The sequence below is a fragment of the Sus scrofa genome, chromosome 16 (genome assembly GCF_054392235.1).
Source record: "Sus scrofa isolate SSC_HxYL_T2T_F1_AM1 chromosome 16, Sscrofa_HxYL_maternal_Yorkshire_Landrace_v2.0, whole genome shotgun sequence".
Lineage (NCBI taxonomy): Eukaryota > Metazoa > Chordata > Mammalia > Artiodactyla > Suidae > Sus > Sus scrofa.
In genome coordinates this window covers 92,021,419-92,041,232 of record NC_139398.1, presented here as the reverse complement: position 1 = coordinate 92,041,232, position 19,814 = coordinate 92,021,419, and the positions used below count along the sequence as shown (strand labels likewise).

At 54.0% G+C, this 19,814-nt stretch overlaps 1 protein-coding gene across 1 annotated transcript in view; it reads left to right on the top strand.

The window, feature by feature from the left end:
* PLEKHG4B (pleckstrin homology and RhoGEF domain containing G4B) overlaps positions 1 to 19,814 on the top strand; it is a 47,152-nt gene that overhangs the window by 26,414 nt on the left and 924 nt on the right. The window contains 12 exon segments of the mRNA XM_085001757.1: positions 497 to 590; positions 5,007 to 5,093; positions 7,716 to 7,832; positions 8,165 to 8,263; positions 8,783 to 8,925; positions 9,253 to 9,391; positions 14,178 to 14,757; positions 14,760 to 14,900; positions 17,181 to 17,410; positions 18,378 to 18,393; positions 18,396 to 18,466; positions 18,528 to 18,755. Coding sequence (XP_084857883.1) covers positions 497 to 590; positions 5,007 to 5,093; positions 7,716 to 7,832; positions 8,165 to 8,263; positions 8,783 to 8,925; positions 9,253 to 9,391; positions 14,178 to 14,757; positions 14,760 to 14,900; positions 17,181 to 17,410; positions 18,378 to 18,393; positions 18,396 to 18,466; positions 18,528 to 18,755 — 1,945 coding nt within the window.

The window sequence follows — 19,814 nt, the reverse complement described above, 5'->3', positions numbered from 1 at the left end:
GACACTAAACTCTCAGTGAGTGAGTGTGTATATACCAACTTGTCCGGCCTGGATTTAGAACTGAAGCTTCTGGTCACACTCACAATGAGACAGAGCTTTTAAAGGGGTTTTCAAGTGCAGGTGGCAAGGCTTCTTGTTTCAGGGGATGCTCCGCCTCAGCCCCAGCAGACAAAGGAGCGCAAGAAAGCTCTGGAGCCCCTGCCTGGACTGGCCGCTTCATTCACCCAGAGCTGCACCTGAGTGGGTGCTGGCGGACAGCAGAGAAAGTGACACACAAACTCGGTGCCCCCTGACCTGTGTGTGTGTGTGTGTGTGTGTCTGCCGTGAGTGCGGGCTGCCATGTCTCCAGCTGTGAGCATCTGATTCCTCGGGAAGCAGAAGGCTGATGTGTGTAAAGTCTGGAACCTGCAGAGCCGGGAGGAGCTGGGTGGGGACGTGGAGCGATGGGGGAGACCTCCTGGAAGGGCTTTAACGCCTCCTGTCTTCCTTTCTCCAGGAAGGAGGTGCGGGAGCTGGGGCTGGTCATCCTGGTGGACGCACGCAAGAGTCTGGCCGCCCCTGCCCTCACCCAGGCCCTGGCAGCCCTGCAGGTGAGCCGGTCAGTCTGTCCTGGGCCCCGAGCTTATCCGGGTGCAGGGGGTGTCAGTGGCCCCCTCCCTTGGTGTGACCCTGGAGACGGAGAGGCTGTGCTTAGAGGTGGAAGGAACAAAGCTAAGCTCTCTCGCGCTCGAAGCAAAGGCTCAGAGCCCCGCGGGTCAGGGTCTCCCGTGCAGGCCTTCTGCTTCATATGACGGCATTGCAGGACCTTCGCGGCATGTGCGTGTGTAACGTCTGACTAGATTGGGGTGCAGGGTCATTGGTCACCCTCCTGGGCAGGGACAGAGGCCTGGGGGCACCATGCTCACGGGTGGGGGAGAGGGCCTGGACCTTGGGTGCCCAGGACCCCTGGGCTCCCAGGATGACTCAAGGCAGATGGTCCATTGGTGACCCCAGGAAGCCCCGATCCTGGATCCTGGGTCATGAGTAAAATCCAGGGGGGACGGGGAGAGGTGCCCCTGGGATGTTTCAGGGACCCAGGGCCAGACGGGGGCCTGAGAACGTTCGCTCTTCCTCGGACGTGTGTGAACAGCTCCTTGTGTGCCAAGAGCTGCGCTGGAATCTCGGGCGCCCGGAAGCCTCTCCCGCAGCCGCACCCAGTCCCAGACCAAACCACTTCCTCCGTTGGCTCTGACGGTGCCGCCCTGGTGGGTCTTCTCACCCAGGTTCCTATGTTTTGGGGGCACCAATTAGAAGTTCTTTCAAGGAGAGATTCAGTGACCGAGGTTGGGACGAGTCTGATCACCGGACAGTGGAGTCTGGGGAAAGGAAGGCAGGGCTGGCAGCCAGGCTGTGCCCAGGGCAGGGGCTGGGGGAGGCCAGGCGGGAGCAGCTTGGGAAGACGACCCGAACTTGCAGGCCAGAGGAGAGGCACGTGTGAGGCTGTGTGCTGTACCACGTGTGTGTTGTGTTCGGTGTGGGGCCGTGTGGGGGCCGAGTGCTGTGCCACGTGGAGCGAAGCAGAGCCGCTCAGCCAGAGGGTGCAGGTGCATGGCTGCACACCCTGCGGGCATGTCCTAAAGCCTGAGGACTGTGGTGGCTCTGCTCCTTTGGCATCTGATAGAAATGTGACTACTGGCAAAGCCAGAGAGTACGTGGAAAACCAGGTGCCTCAGACAGACGAGCGAGCTCTTCGTGGACAGTCTGCAGCGCGTCCCCACCTGCATGAGGCCCAGGCAGGCGGTGCTCCAGCAGCTGTTCTGAGTTCTAGGCAGACGGCTTACCTTGCCGCTTCCCGGTTTCCCCAGCGCTTTTGTTCAGACGTCCCCAAAATCCTGGGGTCCCACCTCAGGGACAGGCCTGGAGAGACACTGTCCTGTCCATCTGCACATCTCCCAGAGCAGGAGCGGGAGCTGGATGAGAGCTGCAGCAACGCCTGATCCAAGCTGCTTCTGCAGTCTATGCCACGTGCATGGAGCGCTGGATCCTTCACCCACTGAGTAAGGCCAGGGATCAAACCTGAGACCTCATGGATACTAGGTGGGTTCGTTACCACTGAGACACATCGGGAACTCCATCCTAGTTTGTTTTTGTTTTGGCATCTTGGACTTTTTGTCACATGGGTGTAGTCTAAGGAGCTTCATGACGAGAGGAAACCCAGCTCTGTTCCACGTCTGGACGTGACTCTTCCATGAAGCTGGTGCTCACACTGCCCAGAGGGCCCTGCAGAGCGAGCTGGCCCACAGGCCCCTGCCCTGGTTCTGGCTTGGCCGACAGCAAGATTTCTGATCCAAATAAGAGGAGTGGAAATGAGCTGGAATTTAAGGGTCACATGTCTGTTTTCAACTTAAGTTTTGAGGGATATGTAAAAGTAGTTAAATATTTTTACAGACGGTGAAAAAATTCAACTGTTTTTCATATCCAATTTGAATTTATTAATTTTTAAAACTCAGACACCATAAAGAGCCTTCCATTTGAAAAGGAAGGAGTGATTTTCCCCCCCATGGTAGAAGACAATCCTGAGAACCTACTCATCCCCTCCCTCGCATGGCATGTCATGGTTATAGCATCTTAACATGGCATCGCCATGAAGCATTGACTCCTCAGTTATCTGAGACTTAATGTTAATTCTCTTTGCAATAGTAACAAATCCCATTAGTAAAAATTCAGAGAGGAAGGCTTAAAAACATTTTGCCAAACTTCTTGTAGTTTCAATGCATGGTAACTCAATTTTAGCTAAACTGAGTGAGAGAAATAGAATATAGCTCTAAGATGGGAAATCATTTCTATAGCCTAATTCATTCAACAAATATTTACATAGCGTCATTCACAGGAAGCCACTTAACAAATTATAAGTAAATAGGATGAACTTAAATAAGATATTGATCAGTCTTGAGGCCCACCCAGTAAGTTCATTTAAAAATAGGGGATTGCCAAAAAACCTTAAATTTGTTACAACAAGTATTAAAAAGTAAAGTCTTCAGGGTCCCTGGTGGCCTAGTGGTTAAGGCCCCAGCCTTGTCTTTGCTATGGCTTAGGCCACTGCTGTGGAGCAGGTTTGATCCCTGGTCCAGGTGCTAACGCATGCTAGAGGAGTGGCCAAAAAATTTGTAAAGTAGTAAAGCTTTAGGGAATATGAATGAAGAAACACTGAGTAAATAAAAACATTTTATTGCTGAATGGGCTGGCCTTTACCTGATCTAGCAAACAGAAACCAAGGAGATTTGATTAAAGCCATAAACACTTTACTGTACAGCATAGGAACCTATATCCAGTGTCTTGGGATAGACCATGATGGAAGATAATATGAAAAAAGAATGTGTGTGTGTGTGTGTGTGAGATGACTGGGTCACTATGCTGTACAGCAGAAATTGACATGACACTGTAAATCAACAATACTCCAGTAAAGTCAAAAACTCTATTAAAAAGGAAGATTTTTTAATCCAATAGGGTTGGAACAGTTGGACATATGTATGCAAAAGAAAAGAAAAAGAAATTCTCAACACATACCTCACATGATATACAACAGTTAACTGAAAATGGATCATAGATCGATATGGATTCTAAAACTACAAAACCACCAGAAAAAAAACCCAGAAAATCTTCATGGCTTTGATTTAGGCAAGTATTTCTTAGCTCTAACCCTAATAATCCATAAAAGAAAAAAAAAGTTAAATTGGACTTCATCAAAATTTAAAACTTCTCAAAAGACCCGAAAATGAAAATACATAGCCAAGACTGTGATAAAATGCAAAATACATATCTGATAAAGGACTTCTATCCAGAATATATAAAGTCTCAAAATTCAATAGTAGGAAAACAAAAATCCAATAAAATGTGGGCAAAATACTTGAACACACTTCATCAAAAAAGATTTATGGGGGAGTTCCCGTCGTGGCGCAGTGGTTAACGAATCCGACTAGGAATCATGAGGTTTCGGGTTTGGTCCCTGCCCTTGCTCAGTGGGTTAACGATCCGGCGTTGCCGTGAGCTGTGGTGTAGATTGCAGACGCGGCTCAGATCCCGCGTTGCTGTGGCTCTGGTGTAGGCCGGTGGCTACAGCTCCGATTCAACCCCTAGCCTGGGAACCTCCATATGCCGCGGGAGCGGCCCAAGAAATAGCAAAAAGACAAAAAAAAAAAAAAAAAAAAAAGATTTATGGATGGCAAATAACCACATTAAAATATGTTCACTATTAGTCAGTGGAGAAATGCAGCTTAAAACCCAAATGAGATCCCACATACACAACCACAAGCACAAACTTGCTAAGAACAAGTGTTTGGCACTGCTGGTGGGATGCAGGGTGGCATAGCCGCGCGGGAAAACTGGCTGTCTCTTCCGAAGCTGGACATCCGCTTAGCACCAGCAGCCCCACGGCTGGATAGTCACACCGAAGAACTGAGACAGCGTTTACAGGCTTTGTATATGATTGCTGAAAGCGGGAAGCAGTCCACACACCCTCCATCTGCTGAGCGGTGCCCACAGTTTGTGGAATGTGACTCGGCAAAGATGCAGGAACCCCTGGTCTCTGGGCAGCATGATGCATTTCCGTGCTCTGTGCTATGTGAGAGAAGCCGATACTATCTGTGTGAGTCCGTTTGTAGGACATCTGGAAAAGGCAGATTTATCGAGACAGAAAGCACATCCGTGGTTGCCAGCGGCTGGAGAATTTGACTGCAGAGGCGCGTGAAGAAATCTGGGGAGTGCTTCTGCTTGATTGTGGTGGTGGTTACATGACTATAAGTTCAAAACCTAGAGAACCGTACACTAAAAAGAGTGAATCTTATTATATATGAATTTTAATCGGTAGATTCAGATTCATAAGGGCAAATGATTTACATTCAGAGCAAAAGGCACCTACATTGTATGCGTTGTAGGTACTTTGGGAAAATATCGAAGAATTGGACCATTCTATTAACTCAATGAAGTTAGACATTAGAAAGCTAATGAGTATTTCTTTCTCATTTCAGAACACATCCCCTCCCATAATTCATAGTATTTTGCTGTTGGTGGATAAAGAATCAGCATTTAGGCCTGACAAGGATGCAGCAATTCAGGTAATGGTTTCAGACCCTCGGCATCAGATATGACTGAGTGAAGCATAACATTAAATACCGCAGCACCTAGATGAGAGAAAATTTATGAAATGGTTTCCCTTAGTTCTTACTGCATCCACACAGGAGCCTGGAAACCTCTCTCCGATCCCTTGAATTTTTGTTTTTTGTTTTTTTGTTTTGTTTTGTTTTTGTTTTTGTTTTTGCTTTTTAGGGCTGCACCCAGAGCATATGGAAGTTCCAAGGCTAGGGGTCCAATCGGAGCAACAGCTGCTGGCCTGCACCACAGGCACACCACCACCAGATCCGAGCTGCGACTGACACCTACATCACAGCTCATGGCAACGCCAGATCCTTAACCCACTGAGTGAGGCCAGGAATGGAACCTGCAAGCTCATGGTTCCTAGTTGGATTCGTCTCCCCTGCGCCACCATGGGAACACCCCCCTTGAATTCTTGAAGGAGGCCTACAGGGCGTAGTATCAGAAAACTTTTTTTTTTTTTTTTTGTCTTTTTAGAGCCACACCCATGGCATATGGAGGTTCCTAGGCTAGGAGTCGAATGGGAGCTGCAGCTGCCGGCCTGCACCGCAGCCACAGCAACGCTGGATCCTTAACCCATTGAGCAAGGCCAGGGATCGAACCCACATCCTCATGGATACTAGTCAGGCTCGTTTCCGCTGAGCTGCAGCGGAAATTCCAGTATCACAAAACTTTTAAAAAGTTGGTCTTCCCCATTTCATGTGTTTTCTTTCCTGCTCTTTCTTCTTGCTTCCTTTTTATCTGAAAATGTCTTTGGTTTACCTTCATTCTTTTTTTTTTTTTTTTTTTTTTTTTTTTTTTGTCTTTTTGCTATTTCTTGGGCTGCTCCGGCAGCATATGGAGGTTCCCAGGCTAGGGGTTGAATCGGAGCTGTAGCCACTGGCCTACGCCAGAGCCACAGCAACGCGGGATCCGAGCTGCGTCTGCAACCTACACCACAGCTCACGGCAACGCCGGATCCTTAACCCACTGAGCAAGGGCAGGGACCGAACCCGCAACCTCATGGTTCCTCGTCGGATTCGTTAACCACTGCACCACGACCGGAACTCCGGTTTACCTTCATTCTTGAAGGATAGTTTCACTAGACAGAGAATTCTGGTTTTATGGTAGTTTTTTGTTTGTTTTTTCAGCACTTTAAAGATATTGTTCTCTTGTCTTCTGTCCTTCATAGCTTCTGGTGAAAAATTTATGGTGAATCAAATAATTACTCAGCTATAGGAAATGTGTCGTTTTCCTCAGGCTACTTCTCAAATTTTCTCCTTTTTAACAGATTGACTATGATGCGACTAGGCATGAGTTTCTTCTTATTCATCCTGTTGAATTTGGCTGAACTTCTTGGACTTTTGCATTTATGTGTGTCACCAAATTTAGGAGGTTTTCAGTCTTTATGACTTAAGAGTCTTTTCTGCCTCATTCTCTCCTCACTTTCTTGACTTCAGCTGCTCATATGGTACTGATACTCTCCCACAAGTCTGAGAATCTAGTGAGGTTTTTTCTTCTCTCTTCTTCAGGTCAGATTATTTCTATTTGATCTGTCTTCAAAATCCCTGACTCCATTCCCTATTAAGCCCATCCAGGGAATTTTTTAGCTCCGGTACTGTATTTTTTCAGCTGTAAAGTTTTTAGTGAGTTTTTGAATAGATGTTCTATATCTCTGCTGAGATTGCCTACCCTCTCGTTAACCGCAAGCATTTTTCCTTTATATCGAGCGGTTACAGTGGAGCTTCTTTAAAGTCCTTGTCTAGTTTCAACATCCATGTCTTTTCAGGTTGATCTCTGTTGATTTGCCTTTTTCCTTCAGAGGTGTCACGTTTTCCTGATTCTTTGCACATCGAGTAGTTTGGGGTTATCCTCTGGACCTTGTGAATACTCTATTGTAGAGACTCTGGGTTCAGTTATAAAGCCTCGAGGGCTCCTTTCCCTCCACGGAACGCTGTGTTCGTGTGCAATTAGCTTGATTAGACTAAAACGACCTGCCATGTAGGTCTGGTTACACACGACCGGAGCTGCCTTTCTCCGGCTTTGTCCCTCGTGGAACCTGACCCTCTTCTCCCCTGGCTCTATCCTCTGGCTGTTCAGGCCAGAAAGATGCCCATTTTCTATCAGAACTTGAGCCACTCCAGTCTCACCAAACCCACAAAAGCAAGGCTGCCCCACCCAGCCCTTGTGCCTGGTTTGGTTGCCTCCTCCTTCGCCTGGCTTTCTTCACCCTCCAGAGCTTCCTGATGGTTGTTCAGCTTTGTCCAAGTTTGAGGTTTGCCTGGGGGCTCATGCTTGACTCATCTGCTCACTTTTCCGCCCCGCGTCCAGCCCTTGCCCCCTCCCTGGCAGCATCTTGCCTCTTCTTCCCCAGCTTTGCCGCTCCCTTGATCTCTCCTCCACTTCTCTTTGCTGGCCTCTCCTTTGACGTCTCACCTTCACTCCTGCACCAGCCGCGTACACTGCAGTACTGCCACCAGCAGGCGGGGTGGTGCACCCCATACCTGCCTCTCATGCGGTAGCAGCAGCCCTCCCTGGAGCGCGCCATCCCAGCGGGTTTTCCTGAGCACTGCGTGGCCCTGACCCGTGAACGCTCTCCTTGGCAGTGTGAGCTGGTGAGCTCCCTCAAGGCCCTGCACAGACTGGTGGACAGCGCCCAGCTGACTGCCGCGCTCGAGGGCTCCTTTCGCTACAGCCACGGGGCCTGGATCAGCTTCCGCCGGGTAAGGTGCTCACAGCCACGGCACAGGCCCATCTCTGGGCTTCTCCTTAGATGGTTTCACTCAGGGCAGAAATGGGCACCGTCGCCCCGAGGGTCCTTCCTGTCATGGTCACCGTCTGCCGTCTGTCTCTGGATGCTCACGCATGGCAGGCTCGAGAGCCACTGAAACCCAGTCCTGGGCAGGGAGGGGCTTCTGCAGAGCCACCCAAGTCCGTGGGCGGCAGCACAGCAGGCTCTACAGCCTGATGTGGGCTGCAGGGTGGGCACCCACAGCCGCGTTTTCAGCTCTAACAGAGCCTGTCTTTGTGTCTCCTGCCTCTCAAACCTCAATAGAAGCTGGAGCCCTTTACCGCCAACTGCGAGGAAGCCATTGTTTTCCTACAGAATTCAATCCGCTCGCTGCACGCCCACAGGACCCCAAGCACAGCACAGGTAGGTTCTGGGGTCCCTTCTCTTACTTGACAAATAGGTGGGAACGCACAGCGTTGGCCAAAACCATTGTCTGCAGCAACAATTCTCCGGCCCCTTTCCATGCCACTTGCAGTGAGCTAAAACTTCCAAAAGACCACTTCCTCCTGCTTGTGACCAAAAAATCCCTCCCTGCCCAGAGAGAGACATCACCACGTGCTGACAGGCCACCGAGGCCCACGTGATTGCCGTTAGGAGTGAGTAGTTCAAAGGAGACACAGAGATGGAGTGGCCAAGGGACCTCGATGGCCTAGGGGCCTGGAGCCTGGAGACGCGTCCTGGTGCCCAGGGTGTGCAGTGAAATCCAGGGTCCCCTCCTGCTTCCCTCTCTTCCTGCCCTCAGACCTCCGCTCCCTCCGGCCAGGGTGTCCGGTGCTGTGCTGCCCTCTTGTGGGTGAGCTCTTGGCTCGGTCCATAGCGAGGGGCATGGGTCACAGCCGTCCTGGGGGAGGTCTTCCAGCACGTCTCTCCCGCCCCGGGCAGGAGGTCGCAGAATTGATCCGCAAACACAAGGCGATGATGAGGTGTGTCCTGGAAGACGTGCGGCTGGTGGGCTTGCGGCTGGAAGGCGGCACTGTGCTGGCATGGCTGAGGCGAGAGGAGCCTGGCACGGGCTGCGACTGCCGGTGAGTGTGCCCTGGGCAGTAGCCTGCCCGTCAGGGGAAGCCCTATCCGCCACGTGCGACATCTCCGAGGAGTTCAAGCCTCCATTCTTGCGACAGACACACTGTGACCGACCAAAGGAAAGCCCAGCAGCCCCTTGGCTCGAGTGGCAGCAGCTCATAGGCCTGTTTACGGCCCTGCTCAGGCTGGAGCTCCTCTGGGGCTCCTGCCTCTGTCAGACATAGAAAGAGTGCAGTCGTGTTTGTAAACAGGTGGTCGCCAACGGGAGATCCCCAGGGCCTGGCTGTGAACAGACAGCCAAGTGATCAGGGCGTGCCTTCTCTTTCCAGAGACGCCATCGAGGCTGCCTCCAGGCTGTACAACCAAGTGGACGAGGAGGTCCACAGGCTGGTCCTCACCTCCAACAGGTGTCTGCAGGAGCTGGAGGGCCTGCAGGAACTGAAGGTGCTCCAGGAGGGAGGAGACCGGGTCAGTGTCCGGGGAGGTGACCAGTCAGGACTCCGGGGGGAGGTGACCAGGTCAGTGTCCAGGGAGGTGACCAGTCAGGACTCCAGGGGGTACAGGATACGTTAGTCTTTGCCACCTGATATAACCAATGTAACCCTCGTTATTTTAATCCAGATTTTCTTTATATACGTATGCATATAAGGCTTTTTGAGAGCTTACATGCATTTTCAAGTAAAACCCCTATTACGTGTCGACCACTGTCCCATGCCCCACGTTAATGAACATGAGGCCAGGAGCCCCCGCATAGCCGGCAACATAGGGTGACATGAAGACGGTCACCCTCAGGTGTCAGATGACCATGGGGCACTGGGGTGGGCCAGTCACCGGTCTCCCGGCTGGATGGCCAGCAGGCACCCCATGTGTTTCCGTCCCTGGGCTTCCTGCAAATAAAGCCAGCTCCCGCTGTGGGCAGCAGGGGGCCCGAGCTGTGAGAGTTGGTGACCCAGCTGGTCCAGGCTGCAGAGGAGCAGAAGGCTGTCGCCACCGGGGCAGGGAGCATGGACCAGCACTTGCCTGACCCGGGCGGGCCCTGCCTGGGGCTCCTCTGTCCTGTAGGACGTCCTGGGGTGTGTCCCCCCCCCCATCTTGTGAGGCCTGCTGCTCTCTGTTTTATTATACTTTCCAGAGGGCAGGGTGGAAGCTAAGGCCTGCTTATCTGACGATGTCTTTTTCCATCCTCGTGTTTCTCAGTAGTTTATTTTCTCCCCGGAAGCAGAGGCGCTGTTTCCAGGCACTTAGCCTCAGTCGGCTCTGCTCTGCCCTCAGCCTTGGTCCATGTCCTGCTTCTCCCTGGACATTGTCACCTCTGGTCCTCACGGCGCCTTGAAGGCTCCTCCTTTGCCAGCCTCCTCCTTTGCTCTGGGAATTCTGGGGTTCCTTGATGAGCACTCCGGTTCCTGAATTCCATGCTTCCCACTAGTTCCTGCTTCTCTTCCTGCTCCACTGGCCGTGTCACTGGCCTTTCCCATTACTTTCAGCGTAGTTTTTCTCTACTTTGTCTTCTAACCTCCCTTGCTTCTACTCTAACATTTTAAGACTCCATGGAATTGTTGTGTGTTTATTCCTGTCAATGGCCCTTCTTTAAGGCACCTGACTTGCTCTTGGCTAAAATACTGACTGTGGTGTCTGCCCAGCCCCTGGCCCCTCCAGGGTGTTTCTGCAGGCTTGTCTGGTTTCTCTCTCTCTCTCTTTTTCAAGGCCGCACCTGCAGCGCATGGAAGTTCCCAGATTAGGGGTCGAATAAGAGCTGCAGCTGCTGGCCTACGCCACTGCCACAGCAACACAGGATCTGAGCCAACTCTGTGACCTATACCGCAACCCACATCAACGCTGGATCCCAGGGGTTGAACCAGCATCCTCATGGATCCTAGTTGGATTTGTTTCCACTGAACCACAACGAGAGCTCTGTTTTCCTGGCTTCTCTTTTTCATGCCGGAGCCTCTCCTGGGTGATCCTGGATTGCCCGTCCAGGTCACCAGTGGGGCTGGAGGTGCCCTGCGCGCCCCTCCTTCCTCCAGAGGGAGGGCCTGGCTGCAAGTCAGGGCAGTGTCCTCTTGACCCCCTGCCCGCCTCACCCTCCGAGGAGAACCCCACAGGCCCTGCAGGTTTGGGGGGGCAGTATGCACGTGGGGCTGCCGCCTCTCCACAACCCCTCAGCTTCCCTCACCTCTTCCTCCTGCTCAGGACACCCCAGGGCCCCCCGCCCCTCCTTCCCAGCCCCTCTGCTGTCCCATCCTTTATATCTTGAGAGACCTTACTGAGGCTTTAGCTGTGTTTCAGGTCTCAGTCTGCCATCTTCACCCAAAATTAAACATGCTTAAAAATTGGATTGTCCTGGGAAGTAGGTTTGACCAGAGTGAGATCTTACTGCATGGGCTGGTCCGGTTGCCCCCGGGGGGCGACCTCCCTTCCCACAGGTGTCCTGGGCTCCCCCTGCCATTGGCTCCTGCAGGCCTCGCTAGCACCACATCCTCCACAGTTTGTGACTGCGTGTGAATTCGCAGGCGGGGATGGGGGGTCAGAGCTCACATTCTCTGAGGTTTGCACACGTCTGCCAGTGGCTCCTCAGACACCTCTGGAGGCCCACTTTCTCGCTGGCCGATCTGACAGGTGAAGATAAAGTGTCTCATCATCATTTTTATGCTGCAGTCAAACTTTTCCTTCATACATTTAGTGGTTATTTTTATTTATTTTCTAATAAATTGCTTTTTCATGTGCTTGGCTACTTTCTCTACAGTTCCACTGTGCTACTTCTGATCCTTAGATTGTGTAGCAAATATTAGTAATTTATAATTTGTCCTTTAACTTTGCATATGTGGGGCTTTTTTGGTCTTTTTTGTCTTTTTAGGGCTGCACTTGCAGCATATGGAAGTTCCCAAGCTAGGAGTCGAATCAGAGCTGTAGCACCGGCCTACACCACAACCACAGCAATATGGGATCCGAGCCGTGTCTGCAACCTACACCACAGCTCATGGCAACACCGGATCTTAACCCACTGAGCAAGGCCAGGGATCAAACCTGCGTCCTCATGGATGCAAGTCAGATTCATTTCCGCTGAGCTATGACGGGAACTCCCTGCTTGTGTTTTAAATGGCCTTTCCTACCTTAAGGGTATAGAACAACAAATGAATTCCACCCTAAGACTTTTGTGGTTTGAATTTTTCCATTTAATTCTTCAGACCGACTAGAATTGGTTTTTTCTAGTTGGAGGTTGGAAACGGGACTCTGCCTCTGAGGCGCCCCTGCTCCCCTGACCCTCTCCCGTTCTCTGCCCAGCGGTTCTAGGTTTCATGGTTTCCATGGTTTTTCCCATGATTCTTTCCACAAAGAGCACACACCCCGATCTCTCTCCTCTGCTTGTACATCTGAGGTGGTGGTTGTGGACCCAGCCTGATCCCTCTTTTCAGTAGCAGACCTCTTCCTGGGCATCTAATGACCAGGTGCCCCGTCTTCGCTCTTCGACAAGAGCCACTCAGGAAAACACAGGGCTTTCCCTTCGACACTCTCCCTGGGACCACGATGCTGCCACGGCAGCTGCATCTCCAGAGCGCTGAGCCCGACCTCGTGGCCGAGTGGTGCGGGCAGGCCTGCCGCTGTCCATCTCTCCCAGGAGACCCCCAAGAGCCCCAGCGCCACTGGCCTAAAGAACATCTCTGGGGTTTGCGTAGCATAGTAACGAGTGTCACGACAGGATCCCTTTTTCTTTTTTTTTTATAATTTATTTTTATTTTTAATTTTTTTTGTCTTTTTTTAGGGCCATACCATGGCATATGGAGGGTCCCAGGCTAGGGGTTGAATCGGAGCTGCAGCTGCCAGACTATACCACAGCCACAGCAACACAGGATCCGAGCTGCATCTGCGACCTACACCACAGCTCACGGCAATGCCGGATCTTTAACCCACTGAGCAAGGCCAGGGGTCACACCCGCAACCTCATGGATCCTAGTCAGGTTTGTTAACCACTGCGCCACAACGGGAACTCCTGGATCCTTTTTTCAGTGATCTGAATTTCCATCCCCAACAATGAAAATAGTTATAAACTTGAGCCACAGAGGCTTGGGGTCGTCCCTCCCCACCTGGGGCGCGTTCACTCCCACCCACAGACTGAAGAAACACGAGGGTGGGGACAGTGGTTCCAGCTGAGGCGTGTGAGTCTCGTTGCTGTGGTTACTGAGGATGCTCTCAGAAGTGGCCATCAGGACCAGGCGTGTGGCTGCGGGGACCAGGGGCACCAGCCCTGAGGTGGCATCTGACACCTCCTGTCCTCCGAAATCTTAGAGCCAGAGCCTTTCACACATTTCACAGTAACACCTTCTTTTCCTGCGTGGATTAAATCGTGGTTTGGAGAAGAACAAGAGCAATTCCTCAAGCCACTGGAGCTGCTCGCTGGGGAACAAGAAAGCTCTCTGGGGCAGGCTGACGGCGGGTGCTGCTGGGCACTTGCCGGAATGCTGAGGGGTGGCTGGGGCTTGTTCTGACTGTTTGCTCCTTGGGCCACAGCGATGTCACTGGGAAGGACTGCAGCTGATGGCAAAGGACTTGCGAGGCACAGAGGACGGGACCCAGGACTTCAGAAGGTGTCCGAGCCCCATGGCCGGCCCGGCTGAGCAGAGGGAGGGAGGCCAGGCCCGCCTGGCTGAGTTCTGCGAGACGGTACACGCATCCACGCTGTGCCTCCTGGGGACACGCGTGAGCGCCCTGTCCCCTTGCTGCGGACCCTGGACATTCGGAGGGCACCTGGGCAGGCCTGAGCGGGTCCCGCTCTGGGACAGTGGCAGCACCCCGTCAGACCACCCCACTTTCCCTAGGCCTGTGGGAGTTTATTTATGTACCCAGCAGGCCACAGGGACCCTCAAGACCCAGAATGATCGCTGCAGCCCAGCAGCACCTGCACACTCGCCAGCCCTAAAATTGCTCACTGTTAGGGTGCCGGGGTCAGAGCCCTCAGGAGCACAGAATCCACGGGGCCAGGCAGGCCAGGAACTCTGGCCACTGTCACTATCCCTTGGCTCCCACACCAGGCAGAGATGGGGACTGTTTCACGGTCTTTCCAGCCCTGATGGTCCAGTGTGGCCGGCAGCTGCCCTCACGGGCAGAGGGTCTTCTTCTTGCTCTGGCCTCTGGCTCACCCTGGTCAGCAGAACAAGCAGGACCTGAGTTTACCCAGGACCCCGGGTGGAGTCCACCGAGTCCACATTGGCTGTGACCACCTTCACTGTGCTGACCAGTGCCCTCCTTTGCTGTGCAGGTGAGTGGGTGGACACCACGGCGCAGTGCGCCCCTCGAGCACCTGGGCCCAGAGCTGGCCGCCGAGGATCTGAAGAGCTGTCTCCAGGAGGCCAAACGGAGCTTCCCCAGGATGAGCGAGGTGGTGGCTGGCGGTGACTTGTGGCTGCAGACTGGAGTCCATTGGCAAGAGGCCCTTGGAGAGGCAGCCCCCAGCCCTGGCACCCCACCCCTGGGCCGGAACCCCCTGAAGCACGAGGGGCGGCCCCTGGCACCTTCTTGGACCCCCCTGGGCTGCACTGGAGAATGGGCCCACCTGCTGCCCAGCCTTGCTGGACAAGTGGCTCTGTGTGGGTGGGAGGGTGAGTGCCTGGGCCCAGGTGTACTTGCCCAGGACCCCGGCTCCACCTGCTCCTCCGAGCCCATGCAGACACCCACTGTCCACCCCAGGAAGCATCCAACGAGAAAGGTGACAAGGAAGACACAAAGCTTTGAGATTCCTCAGCTCGATGCAGACCACAGGGACTCCCACTGGCTGGGTCACACCGGGGTCTTTATTGAAGGCCTGGAGGTGACCAGCGCCGTGGCCTCCGAGAAGCTTCCCCACTGAGGCCACATGCCAAGCGCACTTCCGTGCCTCGGAACCAGAGTCTGTCCTCTCCCTCCAGGACCCACCCCCCGAGGATGGGAGGGCGCGAGCAGAGAGGCGAGGCGGAGGCCCTCCAGCTTATGGGCGCGGGGGTCCGTGGGGACGCTTAAGTGCACTGCCGCATGTGGGAGGTTCACAGACGCCCCTCCAGGCCCACCTGTGGGGTCCAGGCTGAAATACGTTTGATTTTAAGCAAGGCATCAGTGACCTCCCCGTGCTGAGTGAGAAAGGAGTTCCTGAAGCCCGCCGCCTTCCTCAGGGTTTGTCCCACACACCCAGTCTGGTGGTTCAACAATCCACTCTTGTTATTTAGAACCCATTTATAGAAAACGACAATAGGCAAGTCAAGCCCACAATATAAAGAAATTACCTCAAAGACAGCTTTTCTAAAAAAATCTCCAAGTGTCAAGGTAAGAAGCGTGTACCCATTTATCTGTTGCCCAAATAAAGAGGTCCATTTAGTTTGTTACACCTTTAGGAAGCTGCGTGCAGAAAAACACATTTTCTTAAATGTTTGAATAAAAAGAGCACAAGGCCCTCCCCAACCCCAGTGACAGTGATGCTGGCCTACTGGGCTCTTTGTTCCTGTTTATAGTGACTCCTGGGCTGGAGGGACCACCTCCTCCTTTTCTTTGCTCTTTGATGGGTCCATGTTTGTTTCCTCCGGAAGGCAGCTTGGATCTGAGCTGGGATGGTTACGCAGTGCTCTTCTGAAACAGCTTTCACCTGCCTGGTTAAAGGCAGAGCCCTGCGGGATGGGAGGCAGCAGGGAGAGGTGTGGGTTTGTGGGCAGCCTTCCAGCTCTTTGGAGGGTTTGGGGACAGCAGAAGAGAGAGGTGGGGCGTTCACTCAGGGTGGACGTCCTGGGTCGGGGAGGGAGCAGGTGTGGGAAGCTGTCCTGCCTTTGTCGCTGGGAACTGGTCCGCCTTCTTGTCTTCATTGTCCTCACACCGCTCCCCCAACCCCAGCCCAAGTCTGGACTCTGCGCAGCCCGCAAGGGAGTGAGTCCTCCTCAGCCACCAGGGCTGGGGCTGGGAGCTCCGCATAAACCATCCTCCCAGGAAACTCAGACCTCCCGCCAGTGGTCCAGAGGTGGTCTAGCCAGCGGTCATGTCTCACCACATCTCTAGGCTCTGTGAGCCAATTTCCATTTACTTGGTCCAAGTCCCCAGACCACTCTGGTGTGTGTTTTGTTTCTGAATATTGAAGAATGACACTTGTTTCCAGTGGGTATGGACGGGAGGTGACTTGGAGGCCAAGCCTGGGTGCCAGGCCCTGGGTAACGGCTGGGTGTGCAGCACTGCTGCCGGGGGCTCCTGGCTGCTGACCAGCAGAGGGCGCTGTCTCCCCAGAAACAAGGAGCACCTGTACCGTCCGCTCTGCTGGCCTGCAAGCAGGGTGAACTCAGCACTGACACCATTCTGGTGTGTTTCCTATCATCAGTTGCTTTTTTTTTTGGAAAATTAAAAAAAGAAAGAAAGAAAGATGAATAAATGCAGGGGAAAATCTGCCAATTCCCACTGTGATTAGGACCAAGTAGTTTGAGGAAGTTGCTGGTGGGAGGCTAGCAAACAGGAGGGAAAGGCAATGAGCTTTGGGGTAGGGGGGACAGTTCACCAGCAGACCTCCTCTCGATGCCCTGATGAAGAGCCTTCAAAGTGCAGAGACACGCGGCCAGTCAGGGAAGAGCCGTCTGCCGCTGTCCATCTCCACTCTGCCCTGGCCCCCGGCCCTGACTTCTGGCTTCTCTGCGTCTGGGTCAGATGTCACTATGGAAGCTGACTTTTTGGGAACACTTGTGGGAGGTTACTGGCCTGTGTGCATCAGAAACCTGTTTTCTCTAATCTCCAGCACGGCCTTCTTGGTGGAGGGTCTGCTGGACTGTTCAGGTCTTCCTCCTGCCAGAGCTGCCCCTGGAGAGGGCACCAGAGTCCAACCATCTGGACACAGGGCAAAGTCAGGGAGCCTGAGAGTCTCCTGTCAGCTGCCACAGGGACCTCTCCCCTGAAAAGGCCGTGATCAGCAGGAGAGAAGTGTTTATGCTGCAGCTTTCCTTCTGCTGTGACCCTCCCCTGCGCCTCTGGTTTTTTCTTACATCCCCATCAAAGGATCAGCCCAGCACCAGCAGGCAGGTGACCCCAGGTACAGAGCTTACTCCAAGCATCCGTCGCCAAAGAGAGGAAACGTAGGGGAGAGAGTGTTCATGTGCGTCTCCCGCCGAGCACAACGGGGTTCATTGCTCTGGAGTTTCAGTCTCTCGCTTCTTCCGAGGCAGGAACAATGCTGATGGAGCGGCTCGTGAGGCTGGCGGCGTGACCTGAGTGTCCCTCCAGCTCTCTGTCTTCCAGCAGCCGACCACAGTGCGTGATGGCCGAGATGGTCTCACGGGGAGGGAGTATGTTAGGTCCTTGAGATACGTCATCGACAGCTGTTTCCCAAAACTGGAAAGGGCAGACCTGCACCAGGACCTTCGAGGGAAGCGCAGCCTCCTTTTCAGCAACTGGAAGAAGTTCTATGCCTTCCGCTGCCGGCACTGCCCCGGGGAGCTGGAGCGCTGCTGCTGCTGGCACTGCCCCTGGGCCGTGGCCCACGGGTTCCTGGGACATGTGAGTCCCCTGGGCCCTGCTCGTGCTGGAGAGGCCCACGTTTTAGGCCTGTGGATCCCTGCGTCCAGGTCAGGAGGTGTGTCCCAAACAGTCACCACTGTCCACAAGGAGAGCCCAGGGCAGACACTCACCCTCCGTGTCAGGGGATGGAGCCCTTGTGGAGAGCCCCATGGAGCCGGGGCTGCTGCTGTGTCATCACCTGATCTGCCCACAGCCCGCCCCTCACCTCTCAATGCTAAATGGCCAAAAGCAACCTCCACACTCAGTTTGTTCTGTGCACATAGGAAGCCCACCTGGTCCCCGTCACAGTCCTCCTGTGAGCCTACCCGGCTCCCCTTCCCGATAGGCCCCAGGCCCGCCTGACAGCTCTGAGAGCCACATGGACGGGCAGATTGGTCTGAGGAGACCTGTGGTTTTGATGGGTCTCTTCTCAACCGTGAATATTAGGTCTTTAATAAAAGTCTTAATTTGCTCTGAAAAGAACTAACCAATCACTTGTTCTTTGAACAAGTAGTTACCAAGCAGTTTGGGGCAGGGAGGCAGCATCCGTGCTGCAGGCAGGTGACACTTTGCTTCATTATTTATTATCAAATGTGAATGACCACAGCGAAAACACCCATGCATGAAAGAAATCCCACGTGTTGCATCTTCTCAGTTGTTTCTTAAAAAGTGCATTTAGCCAGAATGTGCAACTTCCACGTTGCTTTATGTTGACAGCAGTCTTGAGAATTAAAAGTTTAGACGACCTGGGTTCCTGTTACTGAATATTTCAAAGCCCCCCAGGCCCGCCCTCTGAGCACACCTCCTGCCTTGTCTCCAAACTCCATACCTGGAGTCCAATTCTAGAACTCTGGCCTTGGCCCCAGGAGCTCCCGCCACACTTAGGGAGCTGACAGTCTAATGATGGTAGTGGGACCACCAGGGCTGGGCCAGGTTCTGACCTCAGGGCCATGCCCTCCCTTTGCAGGAAGAGCAGTTTGGATGTGCTTGCTCTACAGCAAGCACAAGCTCCTGTTGGATGCCCTGCTCCGCAGCAGCGGCAACGCCTTCATCCAGGTTGTCCTCCCAGCCCACGAGCTGTGCCGGGCCAGCCTGACCCTCATGCCCGGCCTTGCAGGACAGGCAGTGGGAGCTGGGCAACAGGATGGACCTCGCCTTCTACCTGCTGAGGCCCGTACAGCGCATGGCCAAGTACGCACTGCTGCTCCGGGACCTGGAAGAGGCCGCCCGCTGCCCCGCCCGTGAGCAGGAGCTGGGGGAGCTGCGGGCCACAGAGGACGTGATCCGCTTCCAGCTGTGCCTCGGCAACCATCTGCTGGCCATGGATGCCATGCGCGGCTGCGACGTGAGTGCCCGAGGTCCTGGTGGCCTGGAGCGGGCCTGCGGGGAGGGCTTCAGGCTTGAGCCCCCCACCCCCACCCCCGCCCCCGGCCAACAGGGCGCCATCTAGAGGGGGAGGGGAGGGAACGGAACTCCTGGGGGAGGCAGTCAGAGCCGCGGCCACCGCAGGAAACGCAGGCAGGTTCTAAAGGCTAAATGTTGGCTTGTTGGGCTATTTTTAAATAACTGGATGCGGAAAAAATTGAGCTTGGCTTTGGGCCTGGACCTGCAGATTCACCTCTACTGAGGGGGTAGGGGTGAGGCCAGGAGGAGGAGACCTCCCCCAGGAGGACAGCCGCGGAATTCCCTGCTCTGGGTGACAAAGCAGGTGCCTCGCTAAAGCGGCATTAAGAGTTTCAAGACAACAGACCAGCCGCAGGTGCTCAACCCCAGAACTCCATGCAGTGAGCTCAGCAGAGTGACTTGGGACAGCTCGGGCATCACCCAGGACAGGGCCGTCCACGGAAGGGAAGTGTGGGGATCCCCCCATGCAGCCGTCACAGAGCTCCAGGCGCCGCAGTGAACGTTTACCCACAGTGAGTGAGCTCCAGCGCCACATCCAAAGGGGACTCAGTTAAAATGAACAGAAAGGCTTTCGGGGGGACTAAGTCAAACTGAAGAGAGGGACTCCCACTGTAACCCCCACACGGGAGTGGGGACGTGGGCCTGAGGCGCCCCCAACAAAGGGTTCTGCCCGCACGCCCCAGCCAGTCTCGGATGCTGCCGGCCGTCGGCTCAGTGTGACGCTGGCTTTCCAGAGGCAGCATCTGACCCCACAGGTTGGGGCCTCGACCCCCACTCCACACCAGGTCAAAGTCCAGACATCACATGTGAATCCGGGCCCTCTAAGCCCTCCAGGGGTTAAGTGAGTGATGGAAGAGAGGCTCACAGCGAGGTGCGGGGAAGGGGGTGGGCTGCCCTGCCCCCTCCAAGCAGCACCCTTCCGCACCTCCACGTGTCTGTATCCTGGAAGCTCTCCAAACCTGTCCTCCAGGGTCTGGGTGGAGCTTCATCCTGTAGTCAT